Source organism: Budorcas taxicolor, chromosome 18 (genome assembly GCF_023091745.1).
Source record: "Budorcas taxicolor isolate Tak-1 chromosome 18, Takin1.1, whole genome shotgun sequence".
In the NCBI taxonomy this organism is placed as follows: Eukaryota; Metazoa; Chordata; class Mammalia; order Artiodactyla; family Bovidae; genus Budorcas; species Budorcas taxicolor.
Genome location: NC_068927.1, coordinates 50,640,501 through 50,664,786, shown reverse-complemented (window position 1 = coordinate 50,664,786; position 24,286 = coordinate 50,640,501). Strand labels below are relative to the sequence as shown.

At 52.9% G+C, this 24,286-nt stretch overlaps 1 protein-coding gene across 1 annotated transcript in view; it reads left to right on the top strand.

The window, feature by feature from the left end:
* Positions 1-23,989, top strand: part of FCGBP (Fc gamma binding protein) — a 44,784-nt gene extending 20,795 nt beyond the window's left edge. Inside the window, exons 11-21 of the mRNA XM_052656784.1 lie at positions 2,700-3,128; positions 4,231-4,804; positions 5,118-5,734; positions 6,338-6,881; positions 8,678-9,249; positions 9,586-10,159; positions 11,178-11,377; positions 15,040-15,423; positions 18,926-19,194; positions 23,420-23,433; positions 23,766-23,989. Coding sequence (XP_052512744.1) covers positions 2,700-3,128; positions 4,231-4,804; positions 5,118-5,734; positions 6,338-6,881; positions 8,678-9,249; positions 9,586-10,159; positions 11,178-11,377; positions 15,040-15,423; positions 18,926-19,194; positions 23,420-23,433; positions 23,766-23,989 — 4,401 coding nt within the window. The remainder of the gene's footprint in view (positions 1-2,699; positions 3,129-4,230; positions 4,805-5,117; positions 5,735-6,337; positions 6,882-8,677; positions 9,250-9,585; positions 10,160-11,177; positions 11,378-15,039; positions 15,424-18,925; positions 19,195-23,419; positions 23,434-23,765) is intronic.
* The last annotated feature ends 297 nt before the right edge of the window (positions 23,990-24,286 follow it).

Below are 24,286 nucleotides of genomic sequence, written 5' to 3'. Positions count from 1 at the left end.
ATGGCAGAGACTCTGCGTAAGGCAGAGACTTTCTGCGTAAGGCAGAGACTCTTTGCGTAAGGCAGAGACTCTGCGTAAGGCAGAGACTCTCTGCGTATGGCAGAGACACTCTGCGTAAGGCAGAGACACTCTGCGTAAGGCAGAGACTCTCTGCGTATGGCAGAGACTCTGCGTAAGGCAGAGACTCTCTGCGTAAGGCAGAGACTCTGCGTAAGGCAGAGACTCTCTGCGTATGGCAGAGACTTTCTGCGCAAGGCAGAGACTCTCTGCGTAAGGCAGAGAACAGAATACTTCTTCTGTAAAGGGCCCCAGGTAAATATTTAAACTTGCAGGCCATATGGTCTCTGTCCCTACTACTCAGCTGTCCCTTTGCAGCACGCAATCAGCTGTAGACCATGTAAGTGAAGGGGGGTGACTCCAGTGAAATTTTATTTGCAGAAATGGGCAGCTGGCAGTGCATAGTTTGCTGGTCACTGGTATGCGGGATTAGGCTCAGGGTTTCAGTCACCATCCCCAAGGGGCAGGGGAGACTGGGACCCACAGGGACAGAAAGCAGAGTCCTGGTGCTTCCCTAGTGGTCCCGTGGTTAAGTCTTCGCCTTCCAGGGCAGCGGGTATGTGCTCGATCCCTGGCAGGGGAACTAAGATCCCACATGCCTCTGGACCAAAAACACAGGAAAACAGAAGCAATAGTGACAAATAAAGACTTAAAAAAAAAAATGGTCCACATCAAAAATATCTTAAAGAAAGAAAGAAAGCAGAGTCCTGAGATCTCAGGCCAAGACCTCCCGAAGGCCAGGGTCTTGAATACACAAGTGGAGGTTCAGGATTTATAGAGATACACCCTCAGACAGTGACACCTCTCAGGATTAAGTCTGAGATACAAAGCCACCCCCCAGGACTGATGTCTTGGGTGAAGGGCAGAGAAAATTCCCTTATTCCTGAGGATAAAGGGATGTACCTCTAGGACTGACTAAGATATCGGGGCTCATGGGCAGGATAACAGGGACTCCCAGGGACCCTGTTATCTCAGTCTGAGTCCAAAAGGAGACAGAAACCACACATGCTATGTTGCTTCAGTCGTGTCCGACTCTGTGCGACCCTATGGACCAGGCTCCTCTCTCAATGGGATTTTCCAGCAAGAATACTGGAGTGGGTTGCAGTGCCCCAGTGCAAGTCTCCTGCATTGGCAGGGGCATTCTTTACCACTAGCACCACCTGGGAAGCCACACAGGAGCTTAAATAGGGAAAGTTTAACAGAATTCCTTGCTTGTAATAGAGACTGACTACTAAGGGATTAAAAAGAACGCTAATGAACACAAGAAGAGTCGATAATAGGGAGCAGCCCCTGCCCCAAAGGTTACAGCAGAGCACTGAAGGAAGGGAGGAATTGGGAGGACGGCCCCCACATCAAGGCTGGGAGGCAGATCTTACTGGAGGGTGGCAGACAGGTTATGCAGGCTGGAGCTGGCAGGCTGGAAAACCCTCACTGGGGTGCTGGCAAACTCACTGGGAAGCCACCTGCTGGGGTGCACAGGGAAATCAGCAGGGGCCTCACTGAGCAGGCGTCCCACAAGCTGCTGGTGCCACTTGCCACTAGGAGCCCAAGAGAGCAAAGCCCACTAGAAGCAGAAGCCACCCCTTCCTCCTGCTGTGACCCTCTAGCTCCCTCTACTGACAAAGCCCAACTCCACTGGAGGATTTGGAGCTAAGAAGCAGTCAACTGCAAACTAGCACACAGGGAGAGAGGTTTTAAGGCTGGGGTCTTGGGCCTAGAGGCTTCCCTAGTGGCTCAGTGGTAAAGAACCCATCAGTCAATGCAGGAGACGTGGGTTCTATCCCTGGGTTGAGAAGATCCCCGGGGAAGGAAATGGCAACCCACTCCAGTATTTTTGCCTGGGAAACCTCATGGACAGGCGAGCCTGGTGGGCTACAGTCCATGGGGTAGCAAAAGAGTTGGATACAACTTAGCGACTAAACAAGAATAACAACTTGGGCATAGGGATTCCAAAAACTGGGCTCACTGATTCAGTGGCCCTAGGAAGGGAGTTCTGGACAAAGAGACCCTCGGAGGCAGGGCCTGAGAAATGAGATCTCCCAAGACCAGGGTGTTAGGCACAGCAATCCCAGGGAGACGGAGTCTGGAACAGAGTGCTCGCCAGGCTATGAGACTTAGAAAAGGGGGCCCTGGGGTCAGGCTCTCAAATGGTGGGAACTCTGAGGTTAGCTTCCCACCAGAAAGTTCATGCAGTACATTGGTCTTGGGCACAGAGACCAGGACCTGGGTCTCAGATGTGGTGGCCTCCAGGAGGCTGGGAGTCCAGGTGTGAGGGAACCTGGGTGCCAGGAACCTGGGACACAGAGGACCCTTGGCTGTGGGTGTCCTTAGGGATGCCCGCAGGGCTGGCACAGGGACCAGGGACCCCTGTGGTCTCAGACCTCAGTCCTCTGGGGCTGAGATCTTAAGCAAGGGGACCCCAGAGCCTGGGTCACAGAGGTAGGGACTAGAACCTGTGTCTTGGCTGCAAAGACCTTGGGGCCCGAGTCTTAGAAGTGGGACCTTTGACAGGGTCTTGGACACAGTTTCAGACATGGGAGTGGGGGCACTCTGGGCCTGGTCTCAGAAATGGCAGACTGGGGGCCAGCCTCTCAAATGGAAGGACCCTGGAACCTGGTCTTCCCCCCGACCCCGCACCCCAGAAGCCCTCAGAGCTGGTGCCCCGGCTGACTCTGGGAAGAAACTGGCTTTCTGCCTGGCAGTCCCTCAAGGTCCTCTCTCCTCTGCCCCCAGACCCGTGCCACAGTGTGACATGTCGGCCACAGGAGACGTGCCAGAATAAGAACGGCCAGGGCGTGTGCGTGCCCAACTACCAGGCCACGTGCTGGCTGTGGGGCGACCCACACTACCACTCCTTCGACGGCTGGAACTTTGACTTCCAGGGCACCTGTAACTATGTGCTGGCATCAACCGACTGCCCAGGGAGCAATGCCCAGGGCCTGACACCCTTCACTGTCACCACCAAGAACGAGAACCGGGGCAACCCCTCTGTGTCCTATGTGAGGCTGGTCACCGTGACCACCCTCAACACAAACATCTCCATCCACAAAGGCGAGATCGGCAAAGTCCGGGTAAGGCTGGTCCCGAGTCCCCAGGTAGGGTGGGAAGGGTCCTGCTGGTCATAGATGGGAAGCTCAGGGCTCTCTCTCTTCACTTAGTCCTGAAACAAAATAGCAAGAGAAATGATAATTACATCATCCCACTATTGGGAATTAAATGAGTCTAGCCCTTCATTAAGGGCTTTAATGCAGGACTTCAGAATTTGCCTTTTTAGACATCCGGGTTTGAATCCACCCTCTCCTTATGAGATGTGTGATATTGGACAAACAACTTGACTTGGTGGGCCTCAGTTTCCTCATCTGTGAAATGGGGATCATAGCAGGCACTGCCCCACAGTGAGGTGATGCACGTAAAGTGCTCAGCTGAGGGTCTGACCCAGGTAAGCACCTTTGATTGTTTGCGAGGAAACAAATGAGAGGCCCCGAGCCTCAGACATGGAGAGAAATTCAAGGAGATCCAGAGAGAGCGAGATGGGCTGCCCTTTCTGCCCAGAATAATGGAGCTGCAGATTAATGGCAGCTCACAGGAAGAAAATGATTTATGGAACAGAGTAGGCAATAAACGATGGTGAGTGAGTGGCAGAGATGGCCAGACACACAGAGATGCACAGGAAATAAGGAGAGAGGGAGGGACTAGGTAAGAAAGACCCAGAGAAAGACCAGAGAGATGAACCCAGAGAGAGAAAGTAACACACACACACACACATACACACACACACACACATGCAGAGAGAGAGAATGCACAAGTGAGAGAGACACAGAGAAGGGAAGAGGACCCAGAGAAAGAGAAAGAGAGACAGAGTGAGAGAAACTCAGAGAGAGAGACCAGAGAGCGCAATAGGTCCAGATGAAGAAAGAGAAAGAGGGAAGAAGGGAGGGAGATGGAGATCAAAAGAGAAACCCAGAAAAAGCAAGGGTGGGCTTTCATTCTCCAGGGCCTGGACTAGAGCAAACGTGTTTGCACAGTGTTTGGCAAATGACTCTGTGAGCAGCAATCATAAGGAAGGCCTTGGCAGCTCCCAGCCACGGCGGGACGAGCGAGGGAGGCAGGGGGCCAGCTCTGGGCCTCCACATCTCCAGTGACCTGGTGCCTCCCGCCCTCCTCTCCCCCCAGGTGAACGGTGTGCTGAGGGCACTGCCTGTCTCTCTGGCCGACGGGCGGCTTTCGGTGACCCACGGTGCATCCAAAGCGGTGCTGGCCACTGACTTCGGGCTGCAGGTCACCTATGACTGGGACTGGCGAGTGGAGGTGACGCTGCCCAGCAGCTACCACGACGCCGTGTGTGGGCTCTGTGGGAACATGGACCGCAACCCGAGCAATGACCAAGCCTTCCCCAACGGCACCCTGGCTCCCTCCATACCCATCTGGGGCGGCAGCTGGCGGGTTCCAGGCTGGGACCCACTGTGCTGGGATGAATGTCAGGGGTCCTGCCCGACCTGCGCTGAGGACCGACTGGAGGAGTACGGGGGCCCCGGCTTCTGCGGACCCCTGGCCCCTGGCTCTGGAGGCCCCTTCGCCGCCTGCCATGACCACGTGGCCCCCGATAGCTTCTTCAAGGGCTGCGTTCTGGATGTCTGCCTGGGCGGTGGGGCCAAGGACATACTTTGCCAGGCTCTGGCTGCCTACGCTGCTGCCTGCCAGGCCGCCGGGATCGTCATTAAGGACTGGAGGACAGAGGCCGGCTGTGGTGAGCGCTGGGGGGACAGAGCAGGAGCTGCTGCCCGGGGTCCAGCCTCTTTGGAGCTGGTTTGATTTCATTCCAGTCCTTTGGGGTCTGTTTGTTTCTCTTTGTTTTGCTGTGTTTGTTTTTGTCTCTCGGTCTCATGGCCCTTGTCTCTGTGTCTGCCTTTGGTTGTCGGTTTCTCCTCTTCTCTCTCCCCGTCCCTGGGTCTTCTGTTGTCTCTTATTCTGTCCCTTTTGGTCTCTCTCTGGCTCGTCCTACCCTATCCTCAGACCCCACCTCCTGAAACCGTTCTTTCTTTCTCTTCATCCACCCACAGAGCTCCCCTGCCCGGAGAACAGCCACTACGAGCTCTGTGGCCCACCCTGCCCAGCCAGCTGCCCATCTCCCACGCCCCCCACCAGCCCTGCCATATGCGAGGGCCCCTGTGTGGAGGGCTGCCAGTGTGACTCAGGCTTCGTGTTGAGTGCCGACCACTGCGTCCCCCTGGAAGGTGGCTGCGGCTGCTGGGCCAACGGCACCTACCATGAGGCCGGCAGCGAGTTCTGGGCTGATGCCACCTGTTCCCAGAGGTGCCAGTGCGGGCCCGGAGGTGGCTCGCTGGTCTGCAAGCCTGCCAGCTGTGGACTAGGTGAAGAGTGTGCCCTGCTGCCCTCAGGCCAGCACGGCTGCCAACCTGTCAGCACAGCCGAGTGTCAGGCCTGGGGTGACCCCCATTACATCACCCTGGATGGGCACCGATTTGACTTCCAAGGCGCCTGCGAGTACCTGCTGAGTGCGCCCTGCCATGACCCACCCGAGGGGGCTGAGAACTTCACTGTCACGGTAGCCAATGAGCACCGGGGCAGCCAGGCGGTCAGTTACACCCGCACTGTGACCCTGCACATCTACGGCCACAGCTTCACCCTCAGTGCCGGCTGGCCCCGGCAGCTGCAGGTGAGTGGTCTGTGGACCAGCACATGCCAGCCCTGGGGTTGCCTGGGATAGTTAGGGGTCTGCCAATTCCCTGACTGCCTTTCACAGGCTAAGGGGGCAGATGGAGGGGTTCACAGTAGGGGGCTTGAAACAGCGGCTTCCCCACGTCTAAGCCTTAGTTTACTCCTCTGTGAAACGGGGCTAAGAAACGTATCTGCTTCAGAGGGTAGTGTGAGGAGCCAATGATATCCTGTCTATAAAAAAAAATTTTTTTTTAGTTCAGTCATGTCCATCTCTTTGGGACTCCACAGACGGTAGCCCACCAGGCTCCTCTGTCCATGGGATTCTCCAGGCAAGAATACTGGAGTGGGTTGCCATTCCCTTCTCCAGGGGATCTTCCCCACTCAGGAATCGAACCCGGTTCTCCTGCATGCAGGTGGATTCTTTACCACTGAGCCACCGGGGAAGGCCTCGTTATTACTACTACAACTATTAACTATTACAAGGAGGGGAAGGTGACGTGCACAAGGTGTCTCCGCCCCCACCCCCAGTAGATAGTGGAGTCAAGATTCTAACCTGTGCCTCCGACGTTCAGTAACCCCCACTCCCACCCCGCCCCTGCAGGTGGACGGCAAGCTGGTGGCCCTGCCTTTCCAGCTGGACTCCCGCGTGCACGCCTACTTGAGTGGCGCCGACGTTGTGGTGACCACCGCCTCCGGGATCTCTCTGGCTTTCGACGGAGACAGCAACGTGCGCCTGCGCGTGCCGGCGGCGTACGCGGGCTCCCTCTGTGGCCTGTGCGGGAACTACAACAAGAACCCCAACGACGACCTGAACGCGGTGGAGGGGAAGCCCGACCGCTGGCAAGTGGGCGGCGCCGCGGGCTGCGGAGAGTGCGTGCCCGGGCCGTGCCCCACACCCTGCACGCCAGAGCAGCAGGAGCCCTTCGGCGGCCCCGACGCCTGCGGCGTGATCTCGTCCCCCGATGGCCCGCTGGCTCCCTGCCACAGCCTCATTCCGCCCGAGCAGTACTTCCAGGCCTGCTTGCTGGACGCCTGCCAGGCTCAGGGCCATCCAGGAGGCCTCTGCCCCGCCGTGGCCGCCTATGTGGCAGCCTGCCAGGCCGCTGGGGCTCAGCTCGGCGAGTGGAGGCGGCCGGACTTCTGTCGTGAGTAGTGATCCATGCGTGGGACAGATAGTGGGGTCTCTCTTCCTACCCTCTTCGCTGGGCTCTGAGACAAGAGCCTTCTTCTTAGGGCTTAGGCACCATCCCACCTTCCCTTAACCTGTGAAAGAAATACCTTGGCATTCACACACTGGAATATACCCAGTGACATACTGCAATGGGAGAGATGCATACAGGTGGCTAGAAACCCTGGGTCCAGTTGTTGTTCAGTCCCTAAACTGTGTCTGATTCTTTGTGACCCCATGGACTACAGCGCACCAGGCTTCCCTGTCCTTCACTATCTCTCAGAATTTGCTCAAACTCATGTCTGTTTAGTCGCTGATGCCATCCAGCCATCTTGTCTTCTGTCATCCCCTCCTCCTCCTGCCTTCAATCTTTCCCAGCATCAGGGTCTTTTCCAGTGAGTTGGCTCTTCACATCAGGTGGCCAAAGTTTTGGAGCTTCCACTTCAGCATCAGTCCTTCAAATGGATATTCAGGGTTGATTTCCTTTAGGGTTGACTGGCTTGATCTCTTTGCTGTCCAAGGGACTCTCAAGAGTCTTCTCCTGCACCACAGTTTGAAAGCATCAATTCTTTGGTGCTCAGCCTTCTTTATGGTCCAACTCTCACATCTGTACGTGACTACTGGAAAAACCTAAGCTTTGACTAGATGGACCTTTGTCAGCAAAGAGATGTCCATGTCCAGTCCAGTACACTGTCAGGATTCATGCACTCAGATAGACGGGGGTGCCTGATCACCCCAGTAGATTCTCTCAGTTATCTCTGGTCAGAGAGCCCTAGAGAGCTACACCTGGTCAGATGCCTCTGTTGTTGCTGTTTAGCTGCTCAGTTGTGTCTGACTCTTTGCAACCCCATGGATTATCGCTCTTCAGGCTCCTCTGTCCATGGAATTCTCCAGGCAGTACTGGAGTGGTTTGGCATGTCCTTCTCCAAGGGATCTTCCCAACCCAGGGATGGATCCCAGGTATCCTGCATTCGCAGGCAGATTCTTTATGCTGAGCCACTAGGGAAGCTCCAGATGCCTCTAGACTGTTTTGGTTGTTTTTATTTTTTTAAACAGGGTGATGCACAGGGTCAGATAGATTTCGTCTCATAACCTCAGACAGGGCCTCCTCTGGTTAGAGACACTTGGTCACGTTTACACAGAGACACACATAGGCAGATATACCTATCTGGTAGAATTAGGGTGGAATCAGGACCCTGACATAGCCCCATGAAGATACATACAGGTTCATGGTCTGAGAATCCCAGGCAGTTCCCCTCAGGCAGATCTCCTGGTCACATTTATGCTGTCGACTTTGCCCAATGATATACACATGGTTAGAGTCACACATTGACAGACCCTGTCAGAGAGACTGTGAGAGGCTTCCAGATCAGACATCCACAGGCAGGCATACTCAGATGGATTCATACCCCACGATGCATCTGGCCCCACGCCCCAGCAAGATTCATACCCTCAGATACGCACGGTCGGTTCTAATCCTGCATATCTTGGTCAGATATATGAGGTTGGAGTCACCCAGTCAGACTGACTTGATCTTTAGAAATACTTGAGCAGGTTGACACGCAGCCTGGCTGGAGAGACGTGCTTCCCAGATCCCCACACTGAATGCCCCGTTGGCCGTGCTGGGTCAGACACCCCACTCAGATCCCTGGACAAATTCGCTCATGAGATATCCCAGGCAAAACACAGTCACCCCAGCAGCTTCTCTCGCCCTGTGCCTCCCCGGCGTCCCCCTCCCTCACGCCCTGCCTTCTTCCCCTCTTGTCCCCACAGCCTTCCAGTGCCCTGCCCACAGCCACTACCAGCTCTGTGGTGACTCATGCCCTGTGAGCTGCCCCAGGCTCTCAGCGCCCGAGGGCTGCGAGTCCACCTGCCGTGAGGGCTGCGTCTGCGACGCCGGCTTCGTGCTCAGTGGAGACACCTGCGTGCCTGTGGGCCAGTGTGGCTGCCTCCACGAGGGCCGCTACTACCCGCTGGGTGACACCTTCTACCCGGGCCCCGAGTGTGGGCGGCACTGCCAGTGTGGACCCGGCGGCCAAGTCAGCTGCCAGGAGGGCGAGACCTGCAGGCCCTACGAGGAGTGCCGGGTACAAGACGGTGTCCAGGCCTGTCGCCCCACCGGCTGTGGCCGCTGCCTGGCCAATGGGGGCATCCACTACATTACCCTGGATGGACGCGTCTACGACCTGCACGGCTCCTGCTCCTATATCTTGGCCCAAGTCTGCCACCCACAGCCTGGGGACGAGGACTTTACAATTGTGCTTGAGAAGAATGCAGCTGGAGATCCCCAGCGTGTGGTGGTTACTGTGGCCGGCCAGGTGGTGAGCCTGGCTCGGGGGCCGCAGGTAAGTGGACCCGGCCTTGCCCTGGGGGGGTCTGAGGAGGAGAGGGCTTAACCTAGGGATTTTGAGAGATATATGAACCCAGTGCAAGGAGACTAAGGAGGACATAGATCTGTCCTGGGGGCCTGAAGGAGACACGGCCCCAGCCTTGGGGACTGAGGTGACATTGTCAGCCTGGGGTTTCTGAAGGAAACATACTCTGCCCTGGGAAGTCTCTGGGGGACATGGCCTCACCCCAGTGGAACTGAGAGAGAGAGAGAGTCTGTGGCCTGGGAGTCCAAGGAGACAGGCTAACCTGTGCTTCTCTGAGTCCCTGACCCACCTGGCCCTTCCATCCAGGTCACTGTGGATGGTGAGGCCGTAGCCCTGCCCGTGGCTGTGGGTCATGTGCGGGTGACGGCCGAGGGCCGGAACATGGTTCTGCAGACGACCAAGGACCTGCGGCTTCTCTTTGATGGCGACGCCCACATCCTCATATCCATCCCTTCCTCCTTCCGCAACCGGCTCTGTGGCCTCTGTGGCAACTTCAATGGCAACTGGAATGACGACTTTGTCCTGCCCAGCGGCGCCACGGCCCCCAGCGTGGATGCCTTTGGAGCCGCGTGGCAGGCGCCTGGCTCCTCCCAGGGCTGCAGCGAGGGCTGTGGACCCCAAGGCTGCCCTGTGTGCTCAGCAGAGCAGACGGCACCATACGAGAGCCTTGAGGCCTGCGGGCAGCTCAAGGACACCAACGGCCCCTTCTCAGCCTGCCATGCGGCGCTGAGCCCCTCTGAGTACTTCCGCCAGTGCGTGTATGACCTCTGTGCCCAGAAGGGCAACGTCACTTACCTCTGCCGCAGCCTGGCAGCCTATACAGCGGCCTGCCAGGCGGCTGGCATGGCCGTGAAGCCATGGAGGACAGACAGCTTCTGCCGTGAGTGTCTGGGGACCCCTGGGAGGACTCCAGCTCAGGCTCGGTGCCCCCTGTCCTGTCTGCATCTCAGGGGCAGGGCCCCAGTTCCTCCCTTAGCACACCCTGCTCCTGGCTTCGCTTCTGCCTGGCTGACTGGCCCTTCTCAGACTCCTTTCAGAGGCCTGCTGTCCTGAAACCTTCTCTTACGGTTCTCAGGGCCCTTCCTGGACATCTTCTGTGGTGACCTGGGAGCATGGGTCAGGCAGGTCAGGAGGTCACACAGAAAAACGAGTCTCACCCCGGCCCCTGCCCCCCACCAGCCCTTGCCCCACCCCCGCCAGGATGGGACCATCACCCCTTAGATCCTTCAGGACAAGACTTCAGCCCCCTCAGACCCCTAGCCCAAGACTGTACCTCTTAGCTAACCTCCAGTCAGGGCCTATCTGTTTCCTTCAAACCCCCAGGACAGGGCTGTGTCTCCTTTGACTCTCCTGGACACAGCAGTGGCCACTCATGACCCCAGGGCAGAGCTGTGTCTCCTTCATTTTTCTCAGAGGAGGACCTACATGCAGGCAGTGGACACTGTCTGTCTCCCTCTCTGACCTCTCTCCTGACTGCCAGCCTCATGGGTCTAGTGACTTCCTGAACATTTTCCACTAGGTGTCCTTAGGGGCCCCTCACACACCTCCTGTGTTCCCATGTGACATCAGCATTTCACCCCAAACTTAATCTTCTTATTTTTCAGTCTTGGTCCTCATCTCAAGGCAGCTGCACCATCCACCTGTTGCTTAGCCAGAGCCCAGGCCCTCACTATGCATGCTTCCCCTGGGTCCTCACAGCTCCCATCCTGGACCTGACTTTCTGTCTGTGTTTCCCCTGATCACACTGGGCCATCACAGTCTGTCCCACTGACTTGAGCCCCACAGGGCAGGGCCTGGAGCTGTGTCCCCAGCACCAGCAGCTCAGATCCAGGTGTGCAGTGGGTCCCGTTCATTGCTCAGCGAGCAGCCGTGACCCCACCCCGCTCCTTTCTCTACAGCGCTCCAGTGCCCAGCCAACAGCCACTACTCCGTCTGCACGCGCTCCTGCCAGGGCTCCTGTGCGGCTCTCTCCGGCCTCACAGGCTGCACCACCCGCTGCTTTGAGGGCTGTGAGTGTGACGACCGCTTCCTGCTGTCCCAGGGTGTCTGTATTCCTGTGCAAGACTGCGGCTGCACCCACGATGGCCGATACTTGCCGGTAAGGAGGAATTTGAAGTGGGCAGGGAGGGTGGAGGAGCTTGAGGTTCAGAGGTAAAGAACCCACCTGCCAATGCAGGAAATGCGGGTTCGATCCCTGGGTCAGGAGGATCCCCTGGAAAAGGAAATGGGAACCCACTCCAGTATTCTTGCCTGGAGAATCCCATGGACAGAGGAGCCTGGTGGGCTGCAGTCCATGGTGTTGCAAAGAGTCAGACATGGCTGAAGTGACTAAACAGCAACAAGGAGCTTGAGGTGGACAAGGAGGATGGAGGAGCTTGAGGGAGACTCAGATTTTCTTTATTTTCTTTTTTTAAAAAAGCTTTTTATTTTGTATTGGGGTATAGCCAGTTGACAGTGTTGTGATGGTTTCAGGTGGACAGCAAAAGGACTCATTCATACCTATCCATGTATCCGTTCTCCCCCAAACTCCCCTCCCATCCAGGCTGCCACATCACATTGAGCAGAGTTCCATACAATCAGTCCTTGCTGGTTATCCATTTTAAACATAGCAGTGTGTACATGTCCATCCCAAACACCCTAACTATCTCTTTCCCCTCTCCTCCCCCTCGGGAACCATAAGTTCATCCTCTTAAGTCTGTGGAGACTCAGGATTTCTGTGCTGACCCCCTTGAGGATGGGGACAGGGAGGCTGCCACATTTCCCTGCTGTGTGACTCAATGCTGGTGAAGTCTCCGTGGTAGTTTCCTGTGGCTGCTGTGACAATTGACCATAGCTTGATGCCTTAAAACAAGAGAAGTTTATTCTCTTGTTTAGTTATAGAGGCTAGAAGTCAGAAACCAGGATAGGTGGGCCAAGATGACAGCTCTAGGGGGAAATCTGTTCCTTATCTCTCCTGGCTTTTGGTGGCTGCAGGCATTCCTTGGCTTAGGGCCTTGTCTTTGGTTGTTTTTGGTTACCCTGGTGGCTCAGATGGTAAAGAATCTTCTTGCAATGAATGAGATGCAGGTTCGGTCCCTGGGTCGGGAAGATCCCCTGGAGAAGGAAATGGCAGCCCACTCCAGTATTCTTGCCTGGGAAATCCCATGGACAGAGGAGCCTGGCGGGCTACAGTCCGTGGGGTCGCAAAGAGTCAGACAGGACAGAAGGACTAACACTCACTATTTTAGTTGCTGAGTGGGGTCCGACTCTTTGCGACCCCATGGACTGTGGCTGCCAGGCTCCTGTGTCCAAGGGATTCTGCAGGCAAGAATACTGGAGTGGGTTGCCACTTCCTCCTCCAGGGGGTCTTCCTGACCCAGGGACCGAACCCACATCTTCTGCATTGGCAGGTGGATTCTTTACCACTGAGCCACCTGGGAAGCTCTTGGCTTATGGCCACATCACTCCAATTTCTGTTTCCATGCCGCATGTTCCCCAAGTCTTTGCTGTGTGCCCTAAAATCTCCCTCTGCTTCCTGCTTCTAAGAATACACTTGACTGTGTTTAAAGCCCGCCAGGATTAATCTCTCCATCTCAAAATCCTTAATCACATCTGCAAACACCTTTTCTCCATATAAGCTGACATTTAGTAGCTCTAGGCATTAGGACCTGATATCTTTGTAGAGAGGATGTTATTGGACCTACTGCAGTCCTCTCTGTGAGCCTCATTTTCTCTATCTGTAAAATGGGGTTAACCATCATCCTTGCACCCTTGGTGTCTGAGGAGTCAAGGGTGATTGAAAGGCACTCGCTGAGCACTGGGCCTCACCCTCCACATTCATCACACCCAGAAAAAATGACAGTAATTTACAGCAGTGTAGTAGGTAGCACTCTGGAGAGGGAAACGGCAACCCACTCCAGTGTTCTTGCCTGGAGAATGCCAGGGACAGGGGAGCCTGCTCGGATGCCGTCTATGGGGTCGCACAGAGTCGGACATGGCTGAAGTGACTTAGCAGCAGCAGCAGCAGTAGGTAGCACGGCTATGGCCATTTAATGATGGGAATTGAAAGTTAAGAGTTGATTTATTTTTGTGATGGATTTTTTAAAAAATTATTTTTTTTTGGCGGTGCTGGGTCTGTCGCTGCTTGGGCTTTTCTCTAGTTGTGGCGAGTGGGGGCTGCTCTCTAGTTGTGCTGCACGGGTTTCTCATTTGGTGGCTTCTCTTCTCGCAGAGCACAGGCTCTAGAGCACACGGCTTCAGTAGCTGTAACATGTGGCTCAGTAGTTGTGGCTCCCGGGCTTTAGAGCACAGGCTCAGTAGCTGTGGCACATGCGCTTAGTTGCTCCAAGGCACATGGAATCTTTCTGGACTTGGGATGGGGTTCGACACGGGTTTGTGTCTCCTGTATTGGCAGACGGATTCTTTACCACTAAACCCCTAGGGAAGCCCATGATTGATGTTTTTGGAGCTCTCACTATGCACTAAGTTGGTTATAGATATTAAGTCATTTGATAATCACAGCAATTCTACGAGACACGGACTATTGTTATGTTCCCCATTTTACAGATGACAAAGAGAAGTCAGCCCAAGGCTACCCATTAGCAAGGGAGGAGTCTGGGGTTCATACCCCAGCAGCCTGCACTCACCTCTGAACCATGAGGCTGTCCTGCTTCTTCAGAAGCATGTTTGTCAAATAAAGGAAAGCTAGATTACCACATTCCTTCCCCACTCATCCCAGTTTTTTGTTTTTTGCTTTTTTGCTGCATGGGGTCTTTAGTGCAGCACGCAGGCTTCTCTCTAGTTGTGGCACACAGGTTCTGTAGTTGCAGCATGCAGACTCAGTTGCCCCACAATGTGTGGGATCTTTGTTCCTGGACCAGGGGTTGAACTCGTGTCCCATGCATTGCAAGGCAGAGTCTTAACCACTGGACTACCAGGGAAGTCCCTCATCCTAGTTTTATTAATAGCAGAATGGTAGGCTGGAGGGTCTAGAAGTGCAGGACTTCTTGGAAAGAAGATGCCAAACAAAAAAACAAAAAACTGTTTGTTCACAATTCTGCAGCTCTGCTGTTTGGCCTGGGCTCAGCAGGGCAGTTCTTCTGCCATCCTCTGGGCTCACTCATACTTCTGTAGTCCCCCAGTGGGTCAGCTGAGGGCTGGCCGTCCCTCTTCCATGAGGTCCCTCCTCGGGTGGGCTAGCCTGTGGTGTCTGGACAGGGTTCCGAGAAACTAGTAAAGCTGTCAGGTCGCTTGAGGTCCAGGCTTGAACCTGGCACAGCAGTGCTTCTGCTGCATTGCAATAACCAAGGCATAGTCTTAAGTCCAGCTCAGATTAATGGGAAAGGGGAAATAAACTCCATTTCTTTCTTTTTTTAAAAAAGCACTTTTTCTTTTTTAAAAATTTTATTTATTTTTGGCTGTGCTGGGGTTGAGTCTTCACTGCTGCACGTGAGCTTTCTCCAGTTGCAGTGAGCAGGGGTTACTCTTCGTCGTAGTACCTGAGCTTCTCACTGCGGCAGCTTCTCATTCTAGAGTACAGGCTCAGTAGATGCGACCCACGGGCTTAGTTGCCCCTCAGCATGTGGGATCTTCCCGGACCAGGGGTCAAACCTGTGTCCCCTGCATCGGTTGGCAGACTCACCCACTGCACCACCAGGGAAGTCCTAAATTGCATTTCTTAGAGGAAGTTACTGCAGTCACCCGGATGGATGCAGAGGGTGGAAGGTGGTGGCCGTGTTTGCAGTCCACCGCACCCTGTCACCTGCCCCTTTCTGTGCACAGGTGAACTCCTCCCTGCTCACCTCGGACTGCAGCCAGCGCTGCTCCTGTTCCTCAAGCACTGGCCTGACGTGCCAGGCAGCCAGCTGCCCACCGGGCCGTGTATGTGACGTCCAGGCTGGGGTCCGGGACTGCTGGGCCCCCCATGGCCTCTGTTCCCTCTCTGTGGGTGCCAACCTCACCACCTTCGATGGGGCCCACAGCGCCGTCAGCTCCCCTGGTGTCTACGAGATCTCTTTCCGCTGCCCAGGATCACAGGAGAGCATCCCTTGGTACCGTGTGGTTGCCGATGTCCAGCCCTGCAAAGGCAAAGTGGAAGCCGTGGCCCTGGTTCATATCTTCTTCCAGGATGGGCTGGTGACTGTGACCCAAAACAAGGGCGTATGGGTAAGCCAGAACACGGGGGCTGTGTCTCCCCTGGGCTTTGTTCTTCCTGTTGCAGCGTGCCTACGTTCCTTGTGGCCTGTCTGCCCTAACGTCTGTTTTCTTCACAGATCTCTGCAGTTTGTTTCTCTGGGTTTGTATTTGTGTCAGTGCTTCAAACTTAGTCCCTTTCTTCTGGCTGAGTTCTTGAGGAGCAAAAGCACCGTCAAGTAACTTACCCATTTAGATGTTAGTGTTAATCAAGACTCTATGGTTGCAAGTGAGAGAAAACCAATTTCAGAGTGCCTTGAGCAAAACTGAATTTATCAGCCCATGTAACTAGAAGATCCAGGGACACAGCCTCAGGAGTGGCTGGATCTAGGTGCCCTGGATTTGTACCTCTGTGTTTAAGACTTGCTGATCACCAGTCAGCTTCATTCTCTGTGATTCCCTCCAACATACTCATGAAACAGGGATTATCATTATCTCCGTTTATTCAGAGGGGAAACCAGGGCCCAAAAAGGTGAAGTCATTTACTCAGGTCACTCAGAGAGTACCTGGGAGATCCAGGCCTTGAACCCACCAGCACTACCCATGCCCTGAACCACTTTGCTGGCAATGGAGTGCTGGTGGTGACGGTGTGGACACAGGGCCCCGAGATGGACTCCAGGCACAGTGCTTGCTCAGCGGGACCATTCTTTGAACTCCGTCAATTCCAGGCCACTTGCCTCTGCCCTCAGCTGTCTTTCAGCTTGCTCTCAGGGTCCCCTCAGGCCTGTCACTGTTTGTCTCCTGATTCCATTCCAGCCCAGATGGGTCCTCCTTCTGTCCCTTGACTTCCATTGACTTATCACTGCCTTGCATTTGCCAAACTCCACAGTTCTCACCACCCTGATTCCAAATGTCTAGAGAGAGTCTCTTTGGCCGAACTGAGGGCTGATGTCGACTCATAGTCTGCTCCGCCATGACCTGTGTCATAGAGCCTCATGACCAAACACAGACGTCAGGCTGCTCTAAAGCTCCCGTGTCCTGTTTCCATGGCCTGTTCTTGGATTGCAGAGCCAGGCACTGGTGTCTTCTAGGTCCATGCTCCACACACCCTTCCCCCAGGGGATGGTCTGCATCCCTCCCCCAGTGCAGGGAGATGGTCCAAGACTCAGCCCTGCTTTCAGCAGGGGAGCTTGTGTTCTCTCTTGAGCATAGTCTAGACCGTCACTCTTTGACTCTCTGCTGGATCCATAATTCAGGTGAACAGGCCCCTACTCTTTTATTATGTTGAATATGTTTTTTTTATTGGGGTGTAGTTGCTTTATAATGTTGTGTTAGTTTCTATTGTACAACGAAGGGAATCAGGCATATAATACATGTGTCCCCTCACCTCCCTCCCACCCATCTAGGTCATCACAGGGCACCTAGCTGAGCTCCACCCACTAGACAGCAAGCTCCCGATAGCTGTCGGTTTTACACGTGGCAGTGCATATATGGTCAATCCCGACCTCCAGCTCATCCCACCGCCCTCCTGCATGTCTTCATGTCCATTCCCTGTGTCTGTGTCTCTATTCCTGCCCTGCAAATAGGTTCGTTTGTACCATTTTTCTAGATTCCAAATCCATGCGTTAATGTATTTCTTTTTCTGACTGACTTCTCTCTGTGCGACAGACTCTGGGTCCATCCATGTCTCTACAAATGACCCAATGTCATTCCTTTTCATGGCTGAGTAATATTCCATCGTGCATATGCACCACATCTTCTTTATCCGTTCGTCTGTTGATGGAATTTAGGTTGCTTCCATGTCCTGGCTATTGTAAGTGGTGCTTCAGTGAATGAACATTGGGGTACAGGTGTCTTTTTGACCTGTGTTTTTTCTCTGGATATATGCCCAGGAGTGAGATTACTGCAGACCCCTACTCATGACCTTCCTTTGCTCATCTGTCCAGAAACGATTCTCTACACAGCAGACAGATGCTCTAGAAATGTGAATCAGATCGGGCCATTCTGCTGCTTAAAACTCTGCAGCGATGTCTCAGAGCAACATTTCAAACTCAAGCCACCTCCCTTCCATGGCCTGCAAGACTTTATGCAATCAGACTCCACTGGCCTCACCAACCTCATGTCCTCCAATTCCCTCCTGAGCTCAGGGGCTGTGCTGCTAATAGGCCAGGCTGGCCTTTACGCTGTTCACACAGTGGAGCACGCTTGTTCCCACCGCCAGGCCTCTGCATTTGCTGCCCCTTCTGCCGCAGTGTTGTCCTTCCAGATTTCCTAAGCCTCGGCTCCTTCTCATCCTTCAGATCTCAGTTCCAGTCTCTCCACTTCTACAGAGAGACCTTTCCCAACTCCCTACAGAAGCTCTCCCTCTTCAGCCCAGCCTCTGTGCGGTTACTCTGTTTTATCCCCTTCCGGTGCTAGTCACTCTCTGAAGTCATCCATTATTTCTTCGTGTTTGTTGACATGCTCCCTCACTGGCATATGATCCTCAGGTGGGCAGGGATCCTGTTCCCCTTGGTTGTCACTTCGTCACCAGTACCCAGATCAGGGCCTGGCCCCAGGAAGAGTCTGGTTTTGTGACTACACTCATCCCCGTTCCCTCTGCGCCAGGCCATGTGCTGGGGAACACAGATAACTCAGTCCCACTTCTTACGCCATCGAAGCTTGCAGCCTGCTGAGACTCCCCGCCCGCCTCTCCAGCTGTCCTTTACTGCCCCCATCCCTCCGCCTCCTCTCCTCCTTCCACCTGTCCTTCCTTTTGGCCTCCCTTCCTTCCCCCTCCATTCCTTCCTTCCATTGATTCACCCATCCGTCCATCCATCCACCTCTTCAGATCTGTCTACCTATCTTTCTTATCTACCTGACTCTCCAGTCATCTGACAGAGAAAGCGTCACATACAACAGCATTTTGAAAAAAGGAATCTAACTTTACAAGGGTTAACTCACCAGAGAAGACAGACAACAGTTATTTAAAAGAAAAAACTCAGGTTACCAAGGTCACTGAGTCCACAGCCTGTGATGGACAAACGGTCATTTTCTCACATGATTATTACACTGGCTAGGTCATGACTTGTCTTCAGACATCAGCGTGGCAAAAATAAGGGATGAAGTTGCCTTGTTAGGGAACCAGTAACTTAACAGGACATGCTCAAGGGTTCTTTTTATTTTGAAAACTAGAATTAGACAGGATGATGCTGGGGTTTGACTCGTTTATCTCTCTAGTGCCAGTGCCTCCCCCCAACCCCAGGTGCCTTTGGGATGTTGTGTGCCCACCTACTTACGCATCGATCCATCTCTTCATCCATCCACTCTCCGTGCTTCTATCCATCCATCCACATCTCTGATTACCTTAGGTGTCCATCTCTCCATTTGGCGCATCCATCCGGGCCTTCATCTCTTTCAGCATCTGCCTCTCTGCTTTTGCTCCTTGGACTCATTGTCTTCCTTGGGGTCGCCTTTGTAGTAACACCCCAGCTTCTCTGTAGTTCCAGCCTCACCTCTGTGTTTCACCCACCTTTCCCCCCACCAAAACCACCAGGTGAATGGTCTCCAAGTGGACCTCCCAGCTGAGGTGTTAACATCTGTGTCCGTGAGTCAGAATCCTGACGGCTCTGTGCTAGTCCAGCAGAAGGAGGGGGTTCAGGTGCAGCTTGGCACCAATGGGCAGCTGGCTGTGGTGGTCAGCAATGACCATGCTGGGAAGCTGTGTGGGGCCTGTGGCAACTTTGATGCGGACTGGAGCAACGATTGGCCTAACTCCCAGGAGACAACGTTGGAGAATTGGAAAGCACCGGACTTCTCCCCATGGTAAGGGATACAGCTCAGAGGCCAGGCTTCTCGGAGCCGAGGCACCTGCATCCTCACGGGGAGGGGGAAGTCAGGGTGGGTGCTCCATCTACAAAGTGTGCTAAGAGTCTGTGTCTCACAGCCAGGACTGATCAGTCATCCACCAGGAAGGAAGGCTGCAGGACCTGAAGCCTCTGGAGGCTGAGAGGCGCACTCTGTCATTGTCTGTGCCCCTCCGCTCTACCGCTTTGTTGAGCCACTGAGGCCAACCGGAAAAGCATTCAATAAATATCTATTAAGTTGCACACCAGTGTGTCTGTCTCATGTCTTCTTATCCATGACCTTCCTTCCTGAACATGCGTGCTTGCTAAGTAGCTTCAGTCATGTCCTACTCTTTGCGACCCTGTGGACTGTAGCCTGCCAGTCTCCTCTGTCCATGGGATTCTCCAGGCAAGAATACTGGAGTGGGTTGCCATTCCCTCCTCCAGGGGATCTTCCCGACTCAGGGATCAGACCCGAGTCTGTTACATCTCCTGCATTAGCAGGTGGGTTCTTTACCATGGAGCCACCTGGGAAGCCCCTTCTTCCTGCCCCACAGGTGTCAGATGCCTGGGGAACCTGGCATATGATGAATATTTCCTGGCAGGTGAGGGGACGGATGGATGGAGACAGATTGATAGATTGGGAAAGATGTAGGTGGGGAAATGGGGAAATGGGCAGCTGGACGATTAGAAGAATGGATGGATGAGAAAATGAAGTTGGACGGAGGGAAGAAGTAGAAAAGGAAAATATCAACAGCTTCTAACTTTGTCATTTATAATCCAGGCACGGTAATTTCTCTGCCACTCAGTTTCTTCATATGTTTTAGTCCACTCAGGTTGCTATAACAAAATATGATAAAATGTGGGTGGTTTATAAACAACAAACATTTAAATTTCTCACAGTTCTAGAGCCTGAGATCCCTGGTGGCTCAAATGATAAAGAATGTACCTGCAGTGTGGGAGACCCGGGTTCGATCCCTGGATGGGGAAGGTCCCCTGGAGAAGGGAATGGCAACCCACTGCAGTCGTGCCCAGAGAACTCCATGGACAGAGGAGCCTGAAGAGCTAAGGTCCACGGGGTGGCGAAGAGTCAGACACAGCCGAGCAACTAACACTTCCACTTTTAGTAGGGCCTGGGAAGTCCAAGATCAAGGCGTCAACAGATCTGGTATCTGGGGAGAGCCTGCTTTCTGGTTCATAGATGACCATCTTCTCATGTGTCCTCCCTTGGTGGAAGGGCAAGGGAGTTCTCTGGGCCTCTTTTATAAAGGCAGTAATCTCATGCATGAGGGCTCTACCCTTATGACGTATCACCCCCCGCAAAGTCTCTGTCTCCAAATACCATCACATTGGAGGTTAGCTTCCGACACAGGAATCTTGAAAGGACACAAGCGTTCTGCCAAAAGCATCATACTTAAAGTAGAGCTAAGGATAGTCCCTACCTCACAGAGTTGGAGTGAGGACTTAAGGTGTTCATCCAATCTATGCATTAAAAACTGAAGTCTCTCTTCTGTCCTAACTCTCTCCTGCCCTGCCTATACTGGTCTCCCCGACCTCAGTGACTATGCCAAACCTCAGTCAGAACATGGGGAATTATTCTTGATTCTTCCCTCATCTTTGCCCTCCACCCTGTTCAACAAAACAGCTTTTTGGATTGTATCGAAACATAACTGAAATCTGCCTGCCTTTCTTATCATGCCCACTGTCACCACCTGGTTCAGCTGGCATCATCATGCCTGCCATCTGCTCCTCCCTGCCTGTAATTCATGCTCACAACCACTAGAGGACTCTTCCTTACCTATAAAGAGCACCTAAAAGGCCCCTGCCAACCTCTTATTTTAAAAAAGTACTTATTTATTTATAAATAAAGAGAGTTGGACCACAAAGAAGGCTGAGCACCAAAGAACTGATGCATTTGAACTGTGGTAGTGGAGAAGACTCTTGAGAGTTCCTTGGACTGCAAGATCAAACCAGTCAATCCTAAAGGAAGTGAACCCTGAATATTCATTGGAAGGATTGATGCTGAAGTTGAAGCCCCAATATTTTGGCCACCTGCTGCGAAGAGCTGACTCTGAAGCCAAGACCCTGATGCTGGAAAAGATTGAGGGCAAGAGGAGAAGAGGGCAACAGAAGATGAGCCAGTTGGATGGCATCATCGACTCAATGGACATGAGTTTGAGCAAACCCCAGGAGATAGTGGAGGCCAGGGAAGCCTGGCGTGCTGCAGTCTACGGGGTCGCAAAGAGTCGGACACAACTTTGTGACTGAACGACGTTTATTTGGCTGCACCAGGTCTTACTTGTGGCATGCAGGATCTTTAGTTGTGGCATGTGGGTCTAGTTCCCTCGCCAGGGAGTTGAACCTGAACCCCCTGCATTGGGGGCATGGAGTCTTAGCTACTGGACCACCAGGGAAGTCCTCTGCCAACCTCTTCTGACTCATCTTCTATCACTGTCATTATGATTTGGGAACCTTCTCTCTCAGGGTATTGAACAAGCCAAATTTTTTACTTCATTCCTTTGTGAAAGAGCTGTTCCCTCCACTCATCACTGACTAGATGCTTCTCATCCTTCAGATGTCCACTTACCTGTTACTACCTTACAGAGCCCTTCCACAACCACCTCACTTAAAGTGGATTTCCTGCGTTACTCTCTGTCCTTAACCTGTGGGGTCTGCTGCAACTCCATGTAGTTAGTGTCCGAACAAAATTAAATTGTAGGACAGCAGTTGGAGTCTGCAGAGAACTGGAGAATTGCTTGTTGTGGAAATATATCTGGTGTCAGCAGTGAAGTGTATGGACACAAAAACAGATTTCTTTTATAGCAAAGGAAGTTAACAGGTGCCACTGACTGGTGGATATGGATCAGAGGATGCTGAAATTCTCTTGTGATTCCTTGTATGTTCTCATTCAAATGGGAAACAAAGTCATCAGTTAAGAACAAGGAAGAAAAAGTTTTGAGGTCTGATGAGAGAGAAGAGAGTGTAAAATGATCCTTCAAGAAAAGGGGTCCAAGACTTCCTGGTGGACCAGTGGTTAAGAATCCGCCTGCTGATGCAGGCCACACAGGTTCAATCCTTGGTCCAGGAAGATTCCTCATGCCACGGAACGCCTAAGTCCCTGCATCACAACTACTGAGCCTGCACTCTAGAGCCCCTGCTCTGCAACAAGAGAAGCCACCACAATGAGAAGCCCGCACAACTTAATGAAGAGTATCCCCTGATCACCGCAACTAGAGAGAGCCCATGCACAGCAACAAAGACCCACCCCAGCCGAAAAAACAGAAGAGAAAATTGGTCTAGCTGCTTTGGGAAACAGTGAGTTAGTAGGTAAACATACTCTGATCACATGACTCAGCCATTTAACTCCTGGAACTCTTCTCAAAAAAAAAAAAAGAAAATAAATTATCTGTCCACACAAGTACTTGTAAGTGAATATTTCATAGCAGCATTATTCATAACAACCTCCATACTGGAAACATCTGGAAAGCTCATCAACAGGTAGACAGACGAACGAAGTGTGGTCTAGCCGTACAGTGAATTCAGCAATGAAAAGGAACCAACTAGTGATACATGCAACCGTTTGGGACGTGATGCTAAGTGACGAAAACCAGACACAGAATTCTTCCTATTGTATAATCTTATCTGTATGAAATGGGATGACTGAGCTGTTCTAAAACTGAATTGTGGTGATGAGGGTATAAACTATAAATCTACTCAAATGTGTTCTATAATGTGTTGACCTGTACACATAAAATAGGTGGTTTTTTTTAAACAAATTGATCTTTTAAAAATATATTTATTTATTTGTTTGTTTCTGTGTCTGGTCTTAGTTGTCACACGTGGGTCTTTCATTGTTGTGGTACACAGGCTTTTCTCTCTAGTTGTAGTGGGCGGGCTTTGTTGCCCCTCGACCTGTGGGATCTTAATTTCCTGACCAGAGATCGAACCTGAGTCCCCTACATTGGAGGAGGGATTCTTAACCACTGGACCACAAGGAAAGTCCCCAAAGAGGTGGATTTTATGATATGTAAATTATGCCTTAAGCATTTAAAAATGAGCACATTACCGATACTACTAAGAAAAAAAGAAAAGGAAATGGGAGAATGATTTAATTAGGGGCCTGTGGTAGGATGGCTGGGCCACATTAGGGACTGCTTGGGGTCATGTGTCAGAGTGGGTGTGGGTTTTTCTCCATCCACATTCAGCTGCCAGTGTGCAGGTGTGAAGGAGGTGGAGAGTGGACTCAATTGGGTGCAAAAGGTATAAAGTTAGAAGTTTGAGGGCATGAGGAAAGGAGAGGAGATAACAGTGGATGGGGGATTGGGCTGGGTGGTAAGAGTGGTGTGATCATGAGGAGGTGAGGTGAGGGGCAGGGAGAAGGAGGTCAGCTTCATGGGGGCTGAAGGGTCCTTGGAGCAACAGTTTCAGAGGGAGTGAACTGGAGAGACAGGAGGTGATGGGCAGACAGTGAGATGCATGGAACTGAGATTCTGCAGGGGCTGCAATTTTGAGGTTGTCACTGTCTGGGGGTGGGCCTTTCTCTCCCAACAGCCTGGGACCTCGGCACTGCCACAGTCACCATTGTGTCCCCTGCACAAAGTCTGGGTGTGGGAAGAAAGGGTTGGGTGGAGGATGAGATCGATAGAGGAGAGGAAGTCAAGAGATCCAGAGGCCAGAACAGTCACAGGATCATCCACCTGAATTTGGACGTCAGCAAGAATTATGAGAGGAGCAGCTTGGGTGGCCATGAGCCTAGAGCCAAAAAGATGAAGTGAGCTGCAGTGACTTGGGAGTCGATAAAGCTGGTAACAAGAATGGGAGCAGGTTCTGTGCAGAAGCTTCAGAGTGAGGGTCTTAGAGAGGAGGGAGAGGATGGTTTCAAAGTAGCCACGAGGAGCTTATTGCATATACAGGCCCAGTGAGCATGAAGGCTGAGGAAGAGAAATAGCCTCTGCTTAGAAGGGCTGCACAGAAAGGCGTGTCTTCATGGGAGAACTAGGTTCTGGTCAGAGCAGGAAGGTAAAAGGAAGGTTCAGGGGATGTGGGGGACCTGTACTGCGCCACACCCCCCC